Genomic DNA, 17,845 nt, shown 5'->3' on the forward strand with positions numbered 1-17,845 from the left:
CCATTTAGTGGCTCCACTTCTACCTCGGGGATCGTATCTGCAAAGAAGACGATCTGTTTAACTTGACTGATCTATAGAATACATACATGTACACTGTACAAACGCATAACACAAAGCTTTGTCATAATGGCAGTTGGAGGCTACTGAGAGCCTGCGTTTACACATACAGCCCAATTTTGATTTTTATTTCATTTATTGGCAAAAATATCTGATTTGACTGGTCAAAAGACCAATTATTGGCAAACAATCGAATTTGATTGGTCAAAAAACAAATTAGTGACAAAAGATCAGATTTGGGCTGCCTGTGTAAATGCAGCCAAAATGTCTCGACTCCACCTGAGTTAGTTTTGCAGACAAAGCCCAGTCTGTCAGTGCACTGAGAGAGGAGCCACATCCCATCAGACACCCTGGTGGACACACAGGTGTCTGCTGTCAGCAGGCTGGGGTCTGGGGCCTTGACGTTCCAGTTGGAGTAGTCCATAGGAGAACCATCGAACCATGCCATGGAGCCCGCTAAATTGGACCAGACAAACAGATAACATGTTTAATAAAGAAGTTATGAATTGGTTCATTCGACCCCTCTGCCCCAGGTCATTGGTGTTTTTTCCCCCCACAGTGCTTCTATCAACTCACCAGGTAAAACACTAAGTCAATAAATAGTGTCAAAATACTACTTGAAGAATGTTGAAATTCATTATGTTACTAACCCTAATAAGCTGGGTCTTATCCCAGTTCTGTCCGTAGCACTCACATTGTCTGTTTTTTGCCAGCTGTTGGTTTATATTGCAAGCCAAACCAGCAAGACTGCTTATTTTTCATGAAAAGAGAGGAAACTTGGGGAAGCACGTGCTTACCGTCAGTGTTGAAGAACATCCCCAGCCAGACGGCTTGATGTGGGAAGCCATACGACCACAGCTGCTCCAGAACGAACCTGTTTTCCGTCTCTGTCTGTATGGTCAGGACCTCTGACGTGTTCGCTGGAAGAGGTCAAACACCACTAAAAATCTTCATTATTACATGTGTATTACTGAGCATGAAAAAGGCAATTATCGGTGAATGTTTTGCCCCCTCAGATCTATAGCTACAGTACAGTATTAGCTACTAGAATGGAGCTAATACATGGATCGCATAGGGGGAGCTCTCACCAAACATTACATTATGGACAATTACAACAGGGAGCCATCACAAGGAAATTCCCATAGAGAGAGATCCATTAAATCATTGATCCATCCTAGCATGAGACCTACTGTAATTGACTCCATGGTGTACTGGAGACTTACCACAGTAGGATGAAGTTGCTGAATCAAGGACAGTTTTGCAATTTCCCCTTATGGGTTAAGGTTAGATTTTGGGCAGGGGAACCTGATCCTAAATATGTGCTTGAGGGCAACATCTGCCCGAGCGTTCCTGTACCTTTGTGTTTGCAGTGCTCTCCGGCCTCCTCCAGGGTCAGTCTCTGGACCACGGGCTCAAAGCTGTAGCAGCTGGTGCCAAACCTCACCCACGTCGATGGACACACAACCTCGTAGCTGGTGAACGCATTACTCTCTACGGGAGAACATTTAGAAAAGCAGTATTGTGCATTTGAAACTCTTGAGGAGGGACTAACAGCACAGGAAGCTTTAGTAGCCACTGTTTTATAATGTGCTAGGAACCCAGGCTATACTCACTAGGTGGTGGGACATGGCACAGGGCTCCCTGGAGCGGCATCTCACAGCCGGCCCTCCTCCAGCCCCCGGTGACGTCCATGTACACACAGTCCCCCAGGATGAAATCATCATCATCGGCCGCAACCCAGTGAGTGAAGACCGTGTCACTGCCATCAGACCACTGGTAGTTGATCACATCCTGTAGGGACGTACAGTCACAGGCAGGGAGGAGCTGACACACACTCTCAGGGTGAGCCTACGTTGCTAAGGCGGGTTGCTTTCAGTCTTGTAGGTCACGTCATGCAACGGGGCAGAAAGAGTAGTGGGCAGCAGGCAATGTTAAAAGGTTCGGCTTGGGGGAAGTGTGGTGTTTATAGACCAATGTGTCTGGCATTGTGTAGAGTGCTGTGAATCAATTCTCTCCTTTCCTTTCCTCATTCCATATTTCACGAGTAAGACATTCCCTGAGTCTATGGGATTCTTGGATTCACATGTTGTGCGTGGCTTAGAATTCCTCCCAGCCGGCCTGGCGGTTGAGAAAAACTACTCCCATACTGTGTTGAGTGAAGCACAAAAACTGCGCCCCAAATGGCACCCTATTCCCGACATGGTGCACTACATTTGACCAGAGCCCTATCGGTCCTGGACAAAAGTAGTGCACTATAAAGTAAATAGGGTGTCATTTGAGACGCTAGCATAGTTATGCATGGGCTGTGGGCCAGGAGGAAATCTCTGGACAACTGCAGTAAGGGGATAAGTTGCAGTGTGATAAATATCGCTGTTTGTCACAGGATATCAGCTATAAGACATATATCGGTACATAAACACCAAACATACAGCGCATTCAGAAAGTATTCAGACCCCTAATTCCACATTTTGTTATGTTACAGCCTTATTCTAAAATTGATGAAATTGTTTTTTTCCCCTTCATCAATCTACACACAATAAAAAACGAAAAATCACATTTACATAGGTATTCAGACCCTTTACTCAGTACTTTGTTGAAGCACCTTTGGCAGCGATTACAACCTCAAGTTTTCTTGGGTATGATGCTACATGGTTGGCGCACCTGTATTTGGGGAGTTTCTCCCATTCTTCTCTGCAGATCTTCTCAAGCTCTGTCAGGTTGACTGCACAGGTATTTTCAGGTCTTTTCAGAGATGTTCGATCGGGTCCGGGCTCTGGCTGGGCCACTCAAGGACATTCAGAGACTTGTCCCGAAGCCTGTTTTGGCTGTGTGCTTAGGGTCGTTGTCCTATTGGAAGGTGAACCTTCGCCAAACTCTGAAGTCCTGAGCGCTCTGGAGCAGGTTTTCATTAAAGATCTCTCTGAACTTTGCTCCATTCATCTTTCCCTAGTCTCCCAGTCCCTGCCACTGAGAAACATCCCCACAGCATGATGCTGCCACCACCATGCTTCACCGTAGGGATGGTGCCAGGTTTCCTCCAGACGTGACACTTGGCATTCAGGCCAAAGAGTTCAACCCTGGTTTCATTAGACCAGATAATTTTGTTTCTCATGGTCTGAGAGTCCTTTAGGTGCCTTTTGGCAAACTCCAAGCGGCCTGTCATGTGCCTTTTACTAAGGAGTGGCTTCCGTCTGGCCACTCTACCATAAAGGCCTGATTGGTGTAGTGCTGAAGAGATGGTTGTCCTTCCAGAAGGTTCTCCCATCTCCACAGAGGACCATCTGTCAGAGTGACCATAAGGTTATTGGTCATCTCCCTGACCAAGGCCCTTCTCCCCTGATTGCTCAGTTTGGCCAGACGGCCAGTTGTAGGAAGAGTCTTGGTGGTTCCAAACTTCTTCCATTTAAGAATGATGGAGGCCACTGTGTTCTTGGGGACCTTCAAGGCTGCAGACATTTTTTGGCGCCCTTCCTCAGATCTGTGCCTCAACACAATTCCTTGGACCTCATGGCTTGATTTCTGCTCTGACATGCACTGCCAAATGGGGGAGCTTACATAGACAGGTGTGTGCCTTTCCAAATCATGTCCAATCAATTGAATTTACCACAGGTGGGCTCCAATCAAGCTGTAGAAACATCTCAAGGATGATAAATGGTAACTAGCTCAATTTTGAGTCTCATAGCAAAGGGTCTGAATACTTATGGAAATAATGTATTTCTGTTTGTTATTTTCAATAAATGTGATTTTTTCTAAAAACCTGTTTTCGCTTTGCTAATTTGGGGATTGCGTGTAGACTGATGAGGGGAAATTATTGAATCCATTTTAGAATAAGGCTGTAACATAACAAGATGTGGAAAAAGGGAAGGGGTCTGAATACTTTCCGAATGCACTGTATTCATATAAGAGTTGTAGAAATATGAATGCGTGTATGTGAACAGAAAGTGCCTAAAATGGGACTTAGTACTTTTGATTTGAGGAGATCAGATACACATGGTTATGATATGGTGTGAACATGCTGGGAACAGTCACAAAGATGAAATCACCATGCTTTGAGAGAATGGCATGGACTGGAGAGGGGGAGAGAGCGACAACATGCGAGTAAACAGACTGTCAGATGCACGTGGTCTCAGGCATTTCTGTATTTACAGCATTACTTCATTGTGGCCATGCTGTTTATAAAAGACCTCTGGCTAGTGCTCTTAGCAGTTTCCTTGCCGTGACATAAATCTACTGCACACACTCCTAACATCATCAAAGGTCAATTCATGCCGCAGACCAACTTCGACATGCTTGTTAACGAGCATTATCTTCACACGCACACACACACGGCCCAGGCAGGCAGCAGTGCTCAGCGGTATAGTATAATACGTACGTCTTGACTATACAGTCCAATCCAGTGGGGGAATGCCAATCTATTGACAAGGACAGTAAGGAAAGCCTGTGGAAGGGGTCGGTAACGCTCACTAGCTCAGACTCAGACTCTAAGCACATATGCAGCGCCTCGTACCAGCTCATGTTACCACGGACAACCCTGTATCTGCGGTTCTTGTACTCAATATTGTCAGGGAGAGGGTGGAGGTAGGAGTGGGATGGGGGTTTAGCTGCGTCTGTTGCAGGGAAAGAGAGAGGGAGAGAGGGAGAGGAAAAGGGGAGAGAGATTGTTTCATGAGGAAGCAAGGGCATCGATCGTCACGAAATCAACAGAAACACTCATTTCAATGTTCAACAATTCCCGAAGGGGATTTCTCTCAGTGAGCAGACTCAACGGGGTGACAATTTGAGAGCACAAAACAGGAAGCTATAACCGTTTCATCAATGATGTAATACAGACCTGATTGGTAATATCTCAGCTCTGTGCTCTGAAAATAGGCCCCAATGTGTCTGAATGAGGGTGAGTGACAGAGGGGAGTCCTACCTTGGGGTCTCTGACAGACAAAGCCATATCCACTTTCTGTGCACTTCTTGTCGAACCACTTCCCTGTCAGGTGGAAGTTGTGGTTGTTGGAGAGCACCGTGCACAGAGGATCGTCCCCGCCCAGGGGCCCGCTCAGCCACTCATTCTGCAGAGGAGGGGCGCCCACACACACATGCACGCATACACGCACAGAAAGGTAAACACACACACACACGCCCCCCCAATCAATACACTATACAGAGAACATCACCAAAGCACAAAGACAATATTTTATTTTTCATTTAACCTCAAATCTCCGTAGAGGAGGTCTTACCGTCAGAGGGTTCTTGGGTTCTACAGGGGACCAGTTGGTGTAGCTGACAGGTTTCCCATTGGTCCATTTCATGGTGTCCTCATCCCGTAGACCAATCCAAACGCCCACTGTCCCGCCCTGGAGCAGCATGGTGATGTACGCTTGCTCGATCTCGTCTTCGATGGCGACCAGCGTGCCTTGGAAAGAGGAGCAGATAGACCGGGCATCTCTCCAGCTCTTCCCCTCCTCAGCACTGTTTGGAAGGTGCAGCAGGAAACACTGCCAGAAGACACACAAAACACAGGTTTTGGTATAGCTCCACCAACAACATTTTTCCTTGTACGGTGTGATAGAAAAATTACGTATTTAACTTATCTATTTGATATTAATGGTTAACAATGCATATTTAACTAATAGTAAGACATTTATGTCATACTAATGTCTGTGTTTTAATGGTCCCCACTCTAGTTCCCTGCAGCCAATCTGGGCGTATTGTCACCAGAGATGGATTGAGCTGACAAATGAGTTAAAGACTGCATTACATAGACAAGAATGTGTTTTACTAGAGATAGCTTAGGAGTAGAACAATTCCTCATTGTCTCTAAATCATCCTTGCATCTGGGAAACTAAGCCAGGGTGGGGATTAAGACAACAACCCACGTGCAGATAACGACAGGATGAAGCCAGTGGCTTAATGATGCTCCTTGGTCGACATGAGGAGGGTTGAACCAACTATTTCTGAGCATTGTTAGTGTCAGCTATATATACAGTGAGGGGAAAAAAGTATTTGATCCCCTGCTGATTTTGTACGTTTGCCCACTGACAAAGAAATTATCTGTCTATAATTTTAATGGTAGGTTTATTTGAACAGTGAGAGACAGAATAACAACAACAAAATCCAGAAAAACGCATGTCAAAAATTTTATAAATTGATTTGCATTTTAACGAGGGGAATAAGTATTTGACACCCTCTCAATCAGAAAGATTTCTGGCTCCCAGGTGTCTTTTATACAGGTAACGAGCTGAGATTCGGAGCACACTCTTAAAGGGAGTGCTCCTAATCTCAGTTTGTTACCTGTATAAAAGACACCTGTCCACAGAAGTAATCAATCAATCAGATTCCAAACTCTCCAACATGGCCAAGACCAAAGAGCTCTCCAAGGATGTCAGGAACAAGATTGTAGACCTACACAAGGCTGGAATGGGCTACAAGACCATCGCCAAGCAGCTTGGTGAGAAGGTGACAACAGTTGGTGAGATTATTCGCAAATGGAAGAAACACAAAAGAACTGTCAATCTCCCTCGGCCTGGGGCTCCATGCAAGATCTCACCTCGTGGAGTTGCAATTATCATGAGAATGCTGAGGAATCAGCCCAGAACTACACTGGAGGATCTTGTCAATGATCTCAAGGCAGCTGGGACCATAGTCACCAAAAAAACAATTGGTAACACACTACCGTGTGAAGGACTGAAATCCTGCAGCGCCCGCAAGGTCCCCCTGCTCAAGAAAGCACATATACATGCCCGTCTGAAGTTTGCCAATGAACATCTGAATGATTCAGAGGACAACTGGGTGAAATACTTTTTTTCCTCTCTGTAGTACTCTGCATTTGTGTTTAGGTTAGGTTACTCGGTCCAACACTCAAGGGTGGGGTGGGGGGGGGGGGTCGACCAGCCTCCTTATTGCAATAATTAATCGATATTAAACAAAGATGATTATTTTAAGAAATGACCAAGTCTCTTACAGTACTGAATCTCCATGACAATGGTCAGATGGCCAAGAGAAACTCAAATCAAATCAAATGTTATTGGTCACAAGCGCCGAATACAACAGGTGTAAACTTACCTACGAGCCCAAACCCAACAATGCAGAGTTAAAAAGTAAGACAAATATTTTCTATATAAAAAAGGAATTAGTAACACAATAAAATAACAATAACGAGGCTATATACAAGGAGTACCGGTACTGAGTCACTGTGCAGGAGTACGAGGTAGTTGAGGCGATTGAGGTAATACAGCATGTACATGTAGGTTGGGATAAAAGTGACTAGGCAATCAGGTTATAAAATAATGGGCACTAAACTACACAAACTCCCATTCAAGCCCTACCATGCAGAGGCTTTGAAATGAATAAAAGGATGCGAAATGAGGTGAACCTTGTGTCCGAAGTAGAGCCATCTCTCTGGACAGCCTCCGATGTAGTGAGGCTCTCTGGGAATCTCCACCACGGACACGGTCCGGCGCTTACATACGTGAGCATGGAGGCCGCCACACTCACCCGCCGACCACTGACCTGTTGGCCGCAACACGTCAAAGAGAAGTCTGTCGTGGTGTGTGTGTGTGTGCCTGTGTTCTTACCTGAGATAGAGGACATGGTCACACACTGTTTATGTTTCACTGGGAGCTCAAGGGAGCTTCCTTCTGCCCAATTCTGATAATCCACAGCGGACTCATCACTCCAACTGCACACACACACACACACACACACACACACACACACACACACACACACACACACACACACACACACACACACACACACACACACACACACACACACACACTCCTATTACACCCCCTCGACATTAAAGAAACAGCATAACAGCATAATAACAAACAGCATTCAACAAACAAACAAATAAAACACTTACCTGAACTCTTCCCTCACGAGGTCTGTGGACAGCCCTATCCACCAGTCAGTCGACCCCAGAGAGAGCTGAGAGAACCAAGAGAAGAAAATGAATGCTTAGCTCACTCATTCAAGGCCTACTACCGTCCTCCTGCATTCTGACCTCGCTCCAGTGAAGGGTCAGCCATTCAGCCTCTTTCACGCCACGAGAGCTCATTCAGCCCCTCTCCTCAGTCTTGGCCTCATTCAGCCCCTCTCCTCCGCCTTGGCCTCATTCAGCCCCTCTCCTCAGCCTTGGCCTCATTCAGCCCCTCTCCTCAGCCGTGGCCTCATTCAACCCCTCTCCTCAGCCTTGGCCTCATTCAACCCCTCTCCTCAGCCTTGGCCTCATTCAACCCCTCTCCTCAGCCTTGGCCTCATTCAACCCCTCTATTTGGCCTTGGCCTCATTCAACCCCTCTCCTCAGCCTTGGCCTCATTCAACCCCTCTCCTCAGCCTTGGCCTCATTCAACCCCTCTCCTCAGCCTTGGCCTCATTCAACCCCTCTCCTCAGCCTTGGCCTCATTCAACCCCTCTCCTCAGCCTTGGCCTCATTCAACCCCTCTATTTGGCCTTGGCCTCATTCAACCCCTCTCCTCAGCCTTGGTCTCATTCAGCCCCTCTCTTTGACCTTGGTCTCATTCAACCCCTCTCCTCAGCCTTGGCCTCATTCAACCCCTCTCCTCAGCCTTGGCCTCATTCAACCCCTCTCCTCAGCCTTGGCCTCATTCAACCCCTCTCCTCGGCCATGGCCTCATTCAGCCCCTCTCCTCAGCCTTGGCCTCATTCAACCCCTCTCCTCAGCCTTGGCCTCATTCAACCCCTCTCTTTGGCCTTGGCCTCATTCAACCCCTCTCCTCAGCCTTGGCCTCATTCAACTCCTCTCTTTGGCCTTGGCCCCAGCCTCTGCTGTTTTATCCACAGCTCTGTCCTTTTTATAGCCTTCAAAAGCCTCTCCATCAGAGGGCCCTTCAGTCTGATCCGAGACGCTGAGCTGTAGTGAAACAAGGCCCTTTATTTTGTTCCTGTATGCGAGGGCACAAATGTGCGAACGTGTCGGCGTGTGTGTTTGTATGTGTGTGTAAGAGAGAAAGTGAGTGAGGGCACTTGTGGGAATGAGGGCGTTCGCGTGTGAATGTGTCGGCTAGTGCGTGTGAACTCGTGCCGGCTCGTGTGTGTGTATGTGTATGCATGACTATGTTGGCATGTGTGTGTGTCTGAATGTGTGTACGTTAGTGTGTGTTCACTTGTGTCGGCCCGTGAGTGTGACTGTCGGAACGTGTGTCTGACTGTGTGCGTCAGCCTGTGTGTGTGTGTGTGTGTGTGTGTGTGTACAGACCTTCCCCATGCGCTCTCTGATGAATCGGAGCTCCTCTTTAGAGTGGACAGACAGCAAGTGGGTGCCCATCATCATACAGGCCAGGTTAACTCCCTCCCAGGGAAAAGGCTGCTTGGCCAGCAGATACTCTGCTCCTCTGTAGAACACCCAGGGCTCGTTCTCTACAGGACAGAGGAAGGTTACACAGTCCCAATCACACAGTCCCTCTCAGAGTTACAACTGCAATCGATAGCACAAATAAGCATAAAAATAAATGAATAACAACTCAATAAAATACGTCAAAAATGTAAAATATAACAAAATACATAAAAACGAATACATTTACTTACGGTCATTATACCAGTAGGGTTTGTTCAGCTCCATGCCTACGAGACAAATAAGACAGACATTCTTAGTGATAAACCTTTCAAATCTATAAGGATCAATCAATAAGCAACTTTGAGATTTCAAACGCTCCATACACGATGAAGGCAGCCCCACACCTCTCTGACATGCCTAGTTAAATAAAGGTTCAATGTGGGTTAAATGCGGAAGAAACATTTCTGTTGAATTCATTCACTTGTACAAATGACCAGGAATCCCCCTTTCTCTTTACTGTATATACAGTGCCGTTGATGGTGGAAGAGGTGAGTTTCCCCCCTTACGATCCCTTACAGAAAAACCACATGGATTCACATGAAATGTACATGTTGTCACATTGACTTGTCACATAGGCAGAAAGGCTTTACATCAATCCAATCCATTAGTTATGAAAATAATGATTACCTCTGGGAATCTTGCAGATCCACTCATGCTTGGTGTCGCAGGGCTGTGGCAGGAGGGCGTTGGTCAGGTCGCTGTACACGGCACATCTACGTCTGTCATCCTCCTCGTTCTTATCCTCTATGAAGGAGGACACCACGGGGGTCCGTCAGACCACTCCCAAGATCCTGCTGACTGGGGGTCTCTCTTATTCAAGCCCACCCAGAACCAACGACCCTCTGTTCTGAAAAAGAGAAAGAGGAGTATATATATAGAGAGGCAGGCAGGCAGGCAGGCAGGCAGGCAGGCAGGCAGGCAGGCAGGCAGGCAGGCAGGCAGGCAGGCAGGCAGGCAGGCAGGCAGGCAGGCAGGCAGGCAGGCAGGCAGGCAGGCAGGCAGGCAGGCAGGCAGGCAGGCAGGGGATAGATGACATAATGAATAGGAGTAATCTATAATTACAGGCAACGCTAGAAATAGATGACATAATGAATAGTTGTAATCTATAATCACAGGTAACACTAGAAATAGATTACATAATGAATAGGAGTAATCTATAATCACAGGTAAAACTAGAAATAGATGACATAATAAATAGGAGTAATCTATAATCACAGGTAAAACTAGAAAAGGTACAGGTATTTCCTGAAGAAAATGTGTGTTCTTGATTCCCTCGGACAACACAGTATTATAAAAAGGGGAAAACAGGGCTGTAGGTTGTGAAGCACACTAACTAGCCCATCAAACATGGAGTGGAGGAGTCCTTTGACGAAGACCTGCTCCTTGTAGTGGTGGAAGCTGGCCAGCTGAGCTCCTAGAGCCTGGCAGAAGAAGTCAGCGTCTTCCCACGAGCGCTTCATCAGGACCTTCTCGCTGTGGAACGCCTGAGGACCACAGTCAACAATGACACTCCGTCTCCTAGACTACAGCATCTCCTTATCGATGTTGGTTTTCAAGTAACAGCTAATGGGGGCAACCTCTATTATTTAGAGAATTCCAGTGATCTTGTCATACTCCCTCACAGTGGTAGCATAAGCATTGCTTTTCGCAACAAGTTAATAACTGAGGAAGACACGAGAAATTGAGGAAAATAGAAATAGGAGAAGAGATAGAATGGAGAGGGGAGAAGAGAAGAGAAGGAAAGGCAGATGACCTTGTAACAGTGGAGCAGGTCGGAGTGTGATTCCCAGCCTGGAGGACAGGGGGCGTAAGCGTCAATATGGACTGTGGGGAACAGGACCTCCTGGTAACCACTGATGCTCTGTTTACAAACTGACAAGGCCTTCTGGGATTTGCAGTCCTTCACTTCCCAGTGACCCAAGGCCTGGCCGCCTGTCATAGCCACACAGCCACCTGCACTGACAAAAGAGGGGAGGAGAGAGGGAGAGGGAGAGGGGGGGGGGGGGGGGGGAGGGGGGGGGGGGATAGAGAGAGAGACAGAGAGAGAGGGAGGGGGAAGAGAGAGAGAGAGGGGGAAGAGAGAGAGAGAGAGAGGGAGAGAGAAAGAAATAAAGAGACTGTTAGCTGTGAGAAACAGATCCACAATGCCAATCTAAGCATGCATTGGTTAGAGTGTTGGCAAAACTGTTTTTAATTAACTAAATGATGGGAATTCTACTTCAAAGTCATCCTGCCATTTCACCATAGCAACAGAATGATTAATGATGCTCTCACACTGACTGAAGGAAGCTGAGATTGTCAAACCTAAATTACACTTCAACTCATTAGCATCCCAAACGGCACTCTATTCAGCTATTCCCTTCACAGTGCACTACTAAAGTAGAGCACTACATAGGGAATAGTGTGCCATTTGGGACTAGGCCGCGGTGTGAAGTGAAGTGAATGAAGGACAGCAGACACGTCCACCTGGGGCTAAACTAACCCACAACTATGTCTGTCTGTCTTTCTGTCTGTCTGTCTGTCTGTCTGTCTTTCTGTCTGTCTGGTCTGTGTGATCGAGACAACATGCCAGCGGGGAAGAGAGGGAAGACTGTTAACAGTGGAGTGTGAATAGAGGGAACATCATAGTTCTTATATATCCCTCGATCCACTACGACAAAACAGTAGTGTTTACCAGGGAGACTGTTGATTGACATAGAGTAGGTTGAAGTTTGTCTCTGTCCACTGATCCAAGGTCAGATTTGTTTCTCTGCTCACGCCCACGCCACCACGTCTCCCTTCCCTACCTGGCTGATGCCTGTTCCAGTTTGTATAGAGCAGGGGTAGGGTGGATCCGTTGTGTCCCCCCAGCCAGCTGTACTCTCCTTGGCTACCCTGGTCCTGTAGGGCCGTCCAGTAATATACACTACCGTTGGTTCCCATCTCATTTACCAGGCTGTTCAGAAAGGCCTGCTCAAACCTGCCACGGAGAGAAATCAACAATCATTCATAACAATGTATTCTTGTCACTATGAAATATGGGAGTTCCCATTTGAGGTGCAGTGTGTAAGAAATGATTAAGATGAGAAGTCTGAGTCAGAAATCAGACCTGTTTTCCACTGTGACCAGAGGAGCCTTGCAGTAGTAACCCTTGACAGCGTCTTCATAGCTCTGCTCGTGGCTCGTCACCATGTAGCAAGAGTGGCCCTTCCGCTTCCAATCCTGTGGGGAAGACATACAGATGTAGGATCCTAATTTGAGCCAGTTTGCTACAGTAGGAAAATAATCCTGCACAGCAGCAGGAAATTTGGATTATTATGTGGATTATAACCAATAGACATTGTTTGTAGGGGTTGATCCATTTTTTTTGTTAAGGCAAGTAAAGTCTGAAATTAAAGTGGAAATTACAAACTTCAGAAGCCTTTCGTAACCTCGAATACACTACAAGTTTTCATTTCCTGTAGTGCAGGTAAATTTGAAGGGACAAAACGAGTGATCAAATTAAGGTCCTACATCTGTATGTCAGTTAGATTAAATGAATCAAAATAAAAAATAAACATTATATGGGTGAATATTTATACTACTGCAGACACCATGCAAGAGGGAGGACAGCCAAGACAATGCGCTGAATATACTGGAGGAGACGGACTAGAGGTGGGAGCCAGGCTCACACATTAGTCCACACAGACACCTGAAAAGAGTTTGGGCCGGTGGACACGAATAGCAACAGGAGAGGCTCAGGAGTGTGTGTTACACTCCAAACATTCTGGCAGTAAGAGCCTGCATAGTTTGGAATTAGCAGTAGACGGCAGTGGCTAATACAAGCAAACACACGTGGAGGATTGGGGTCAGGGGAACGGGGCGGTAGGGGGTTAGGGCTATGACTGGGCCCATCTGTTAGGACTGGAGGGGGCTTGAGGGGGACTTTTGGTAAGTGTCTTAGGGACAGGAAGTAGTGGTGTTTTGACAAGTGTCCTACATTTCACTCCCACCTCCCCAACACTTGCCGACATGTGCGCGAGGAAGGAATGTACACCAGTTCCTCCGCGATGAAGGAGATTCTCTCTGTATGTTGTCAAATCCCTTTCCAACTGAGGCCGTTGTCAATCAACACAGGTCGGGTGATTGTGTGAATTATCCAACATGGCCTGAAAACAACCAAATACAGTCCCTGAAAAAAGTCTTTATTCTGTGAAGTTCCACATTTTTTTAGTGTCCATTGATACTGCTCCTCCAGGGCGATTTCCTGTCCGTTTTAAGACATGGTGAGCAGTGAAACAGCCTTTATGAGTCAATCTGCTCATGTCCTCGTAAATAGAGGTCACAGCTCCACATGACAGTCAGACAAAAAGTCATCTAGCTGATGAATCAGCTCATTGTACTGAATGCAGAGCAGACTCGCCCTAACCCGGGATCTAAACCCAACCAGGATCTTTCACTGTAATGGTAATGCATGCCTGGATATGTAGAACGGCACTATTCTGACCACACTGCTCAATGTCAGCAGTTTCCACTCCACAGAACCTCTGTCTGACAAAGGATGTATGGAATCAACAATGCATGGTGCCATGAAATACGTTCTTCTGGAAACAGTTGAGTTAAGATTGATAAGAGCGCTATGTTGAATTTCAGTTTCACCTTCCATGGATATGGCAGCTGTAGCATTCTTCTGCTCAGGGCTAGGACTTATGCAGCAATGATATGTTGTAGGGTTTCTTTTTTCTTTTACCCCCTTTTTCTCCCCAATTTCGTGGTATCCAATTGTTAGTAGCTACTATCTTGTCTCATCGCTACAACTCCCGTACGGGCTCGGCAGAGACGAAGGTCGAAAGTCATGCGTCCTCCGATACACAACCCAACCTAGCCGCAAGCCGATATCCTTACCGGCCAAACCCTCCCTAACCCGGACGATGCTAGGCCAATTGTGCGTCGCCCCACGGACCTCCCGGTCGCGGCCGGTTGCGTGTGCGTGTGTGTGTGTGCCTACCTCAGGACAGCCCTCGTCCCCTGCTCCAGTGGGGTGTAGGGGCAAAAGTCCTGCTCTCCTACACACTGCAGGGAGCTTCTCATCGCATGGTGCCAACAGCCAGTTCCCCTCCTAGGACGAACACACACACACACACACACACATTTGAGTCATTTACTATATTCATTCAAATAACGATGACGAACCAACAGCAAACTGTAGTCATCAGTAAAAAGGATTCGGGTTGGCTGTACCTTTATGTCAGTCTTGGCACAGAGCTGACTGTTGCTATGGGTAGGATGATGCACGTGCCAGAGAGTGAGGTCGACTGGGGAGCCGTCTGACCACTCTACAGCTGAAGACGATAGCTTCTTTATCAGGCCGATCCACACCTCTGAGCCAGACCCTGAGACTACAGTACACACATATACGTAAATATACACACATGGCCTCCCGGGTGGCGCAGTGGTCTGTGCCACCAGAGACTCTGGGTTCGTGCCCAGGCTCTGTCGCAGCCGGCCGCGACCGGGAGGTCCGTGGGGCGACGCACAATTGGCGTCGCCAAGACAATTGTCTTTCCGGTAGTTGTTTTTGAAATGTTGACAAATCAACTAAGTATGTTGTGCATGTGTGTATATATATATATTTTTTAATTTAATTTACATTTTACACCCTTTTCTCCCCAATTTCGTGGTATCCAATTGTTAGTAGTTACTATATTGTATCATCGCTACAACTCCCGTGATCCTTTATGATGTCCACACTATCCCAGAACATAGAACACCACATAAAGTAACTAACATCCATACTAGACTATAGAACCCCAGATCCAGACTCACATAAAGTAACTAACATCCATACTAGACTATAGAACCCCAGATCCAGACTCACATAAAGTAACTAACATCCATACTAGACTATAGAACCCCAGATCCAGACTCACATAAAGTAACTAACATCCATACTAGACTATAGAACCCCAGATCCAGACTCACATAAAGTAACTAACATCCATACTAGACTATAGAACCCCAGATCCAGACTCACATAAAGTAACTAACATCCATACTAGACTATAGAACCCCAGATCCAGACTCACATAAAGTAACTAACATCCATACTAGACTATAGAACCCCAGATCCAGACTCACATAAAGTAACTAACATCCATACTAGACTATAGAACCCCAGATCCAGACTCACATAAAGTAACTAACATCCATACTAGACTATAGAACCCCAGTTCCAGACTCACCGTTAGCCAGCAGGCCCAGCAGCAGCTCTACCTCAGATAGAGAGTGTAGGCTGGTGAGGTTGGCCCCTACGGAGTTACAGGCAGTGGAGGATTCCTCCCAGCTCCCTGCCTCAGCCTCTGCCAGGGCTTTGTAGCAGTAACGGTTGTGGGCCAGCCAGCCCTCGGAACACACTGTGCGGTAGTACTGCCAGTTATCTGGGGGCGGGTGACGGAGAGGAAAGGAGACGAGAGGTAACGGTCCAATTCAGTACAAAAACATAGGCACCTGTCATTCTAAGACTCAGGGGTAAAAGAGAGAAAAGGTCCAAGTATTTGGTATTTGGTATTTTATTAGGATCCCCATTAGCTGTTGTAAAAGAGGCAGCTACTCTTCCTGGGGTTCACACAAAACATGAAACAACATGGAATGACATAATACAGAACATCAATAGACAAGAACAGCTCAAAGACAGAACTACATGCATTTTTTAAAAAGGCACACGTAGCCTACATATCAATGCATACACACAAACAAGTAATCTCCCATTGCCACTCTTCCAAGTGTCGTTCATCACTCTGGAGAATTATAAATGAAAGAAGGCTGTAAATGGAAGTTCGGTCCTAGGTGGAAACATTCTAAAAATGGAGGTGTACTACTTGAACTTGTCCAGTGCCATGCCTACTGAACCGTACACAACATATGTTTTCTGTTATAGCCCTGTTATAGCCTAGTGTGGAAGAAGCCGAGGTCAAGAGTTCATGTTCCAGGTGGAACCCAGCTGTTGAGCTGCTAGCTGAAGCTCCTCTCCCATTCCATTCGTAGAATCATTCAAACGACATCGCACACTGGAGTGACTCAGAACTTCTACTGTCACTGGAATAAATAACAAGACTTCTACTAGAACTGGAATAAATAGCCAGACTTATACTAGAACTGGAATAAATAACAAGACTTCTACTGTCACTGGAATAAATAACAAGACTTCTACTAGAACTGGAATAAATAACAAGACTTCTACTGTCACTGGAATAAATAACAAGACTTCTACTAGAACTGGAATAAATAACAAGACTACTACTAGAACTGGAATAAATAACAAGACTTCTACAAGAACTGGAATAAATAACAAGACTTCTACAAGAACTGGAATAAATAACAAGACTACTACTAGAACTGGAATCAATAACAAGACTTCTACAAGAACTGGAATAAATAACAAGACTTCTACTAGAACTGGAATAAATAACAAGACTTCTACTAGAACTGGAATAAATAACAAGACTACTACTAGAACTGGAATAAATAACAAGACTTCTACAAGAACTGGAATAAATAACAAGACTTCTACTAGAACTGGAATCAATAACAAGACTTCTACTGTCACTGGAATAAATAACAAGACTTCTACTGTCACTGGAATAAATAACAAGACTACTACTAGAACTGGAATAAATAACAAGACTTCTACTGTCACTGGAATAAATAACAAGACTTCTACTGTCACTGGAATAAATAACAAGACTTCTACTAGAACTGGAATAAATAACAAGACTTCTACTATAACTGGAATAAATAACAAGACTTCTACAAGAACTGGAATAAATAACAAGACTACTACTAGAACTGGAATAAATAACAAGACTTCTACTAGAACTGGAATAAATAACAAGACTTCTACTAGAACTGGAATCAATAACAAGAACACTATCAGGAAAAAACAACCAAGCTGTGCCCAAATGCTGACCTGTTAGAGAAGGTTTTTTCAGTACCATTCAACAGATCTTGTTGGAGAGAACATTGTTTTGGAACATTACAGGTGGATAATTCACCAGACAGCTCTCGAGCCAGACAGAAACAGTTGAGTCATCCGTATCAACCAAAACAAACAGCCAAACGTTGCTCATGGTTATGCAGTTTGACCTATTAGAAAGGGCTGTTCAGAACTGTTAACAAGTCCTAGTTGGAGACTGTGTATAAGAATATGACAAATGGGATTGCTCACCAAGCCCTCTTGAGCCAGACAGAGACAGCTGACACAACCAAACTCTGTGCATAAGTCCCAGATAGCACCCTATTGCCTACATAATGCTCTACTTTAACCAGAAGCCTATGAGCCCTGGTCAAAAGTAGTACACTATATAGGGAATAGGGTGCTATTTGGGACGCAGATTAATAATTCCCTAGGCCCTAGAGCCAGATGGACCTTTTTATCAGCCTCTACATGTAATCACTGCCTATAAACCACAATGTAAAGGG

The 17,845-nt window shown here is 45.8% G+C and overlaps 1 protein-coding gene across 1 annotated transcript in view; it reads right to left on the reverse strand.

Annotated features, from left to right (window-relative positions):
• The window catches only part of LOC139413027 (secretory phospholipase A2 receptor-like), a 30,728-nt gene that overhangs the window by 1,974 nt on the left and 10,909 nt on the right, over positions 1 to 17,845 (reverse strand). Inside the window, 23 exon segments of the mRNA XM_071160005.1 lie at positions 2 to 37; positions 337 to 513; positions 855 to 977; positions 1,414 to 1,548; positions 1,671 to 1,848; positions 4,430 to 4,497; positions 4,500 to 4,664; positions 4,973 to 5,117; positions 5,286 to 5,543; positions 7,421 to 7,557; positions 7,623 to 7,726; positions 7,916 to 7,980; positions 9,272 to 9,432; positions 9,601 to 9,636; positions 10,037 to 10,177; positions 10,180 to 10,256; positions 10,748 to 10,893; positions 11,163 to 11,373; positions 12,198 to 12,368; positions 12,498 to 12,610; positions 14,376 to 14,486; positions 14,609 to 14,766; positions 15,610 to 15,804. Coding sequence (XP_071016106.1) covers positions 2 to 37; positions 337 to 513; positions 855 to 977; positions 1,414 to 1,548; positions 1,671 to 1,848; positions 4,430 to 4,497; positions 4,500 to 4,664; positions 4,973 to 5,117; positions 5,286 to 5,543; positions 7,421 to 7,557; positions 7,623 to 7,726; positions 7,916 to 7,980; positions 9,272 to 9,432; positions 9,601 to 9,636; positions 10,037 to 10,177; positions 10,180 to 10,256; positions 10,748 to 10,893; positions 11,163 to 11,373; positions 12,198 to 12,368; positions 12,498 to 12,610; positions 14,376 to 14,486; positions 14,609 to 14,766; positions 15,610 to 15,804 — 3,111 coding nt within the window.

Source organism: Oncorhynchus clarkii, chromosome 7 (assembly GCF_045791955.1).
Source record: "Oncorhynchus clarkii lewisi isolate Uvic-CL-2024 chromosome 7, UVic_Ocla_1.0, whole genome shotgun sequence".
Classification (NCBI taxonomy): Eukaryota; Metazoa; Chordata; class Actinopteri; order Salmoniformes; family Salmonidae; genus Oncorhynchus; species Oncorhynchus clarkii.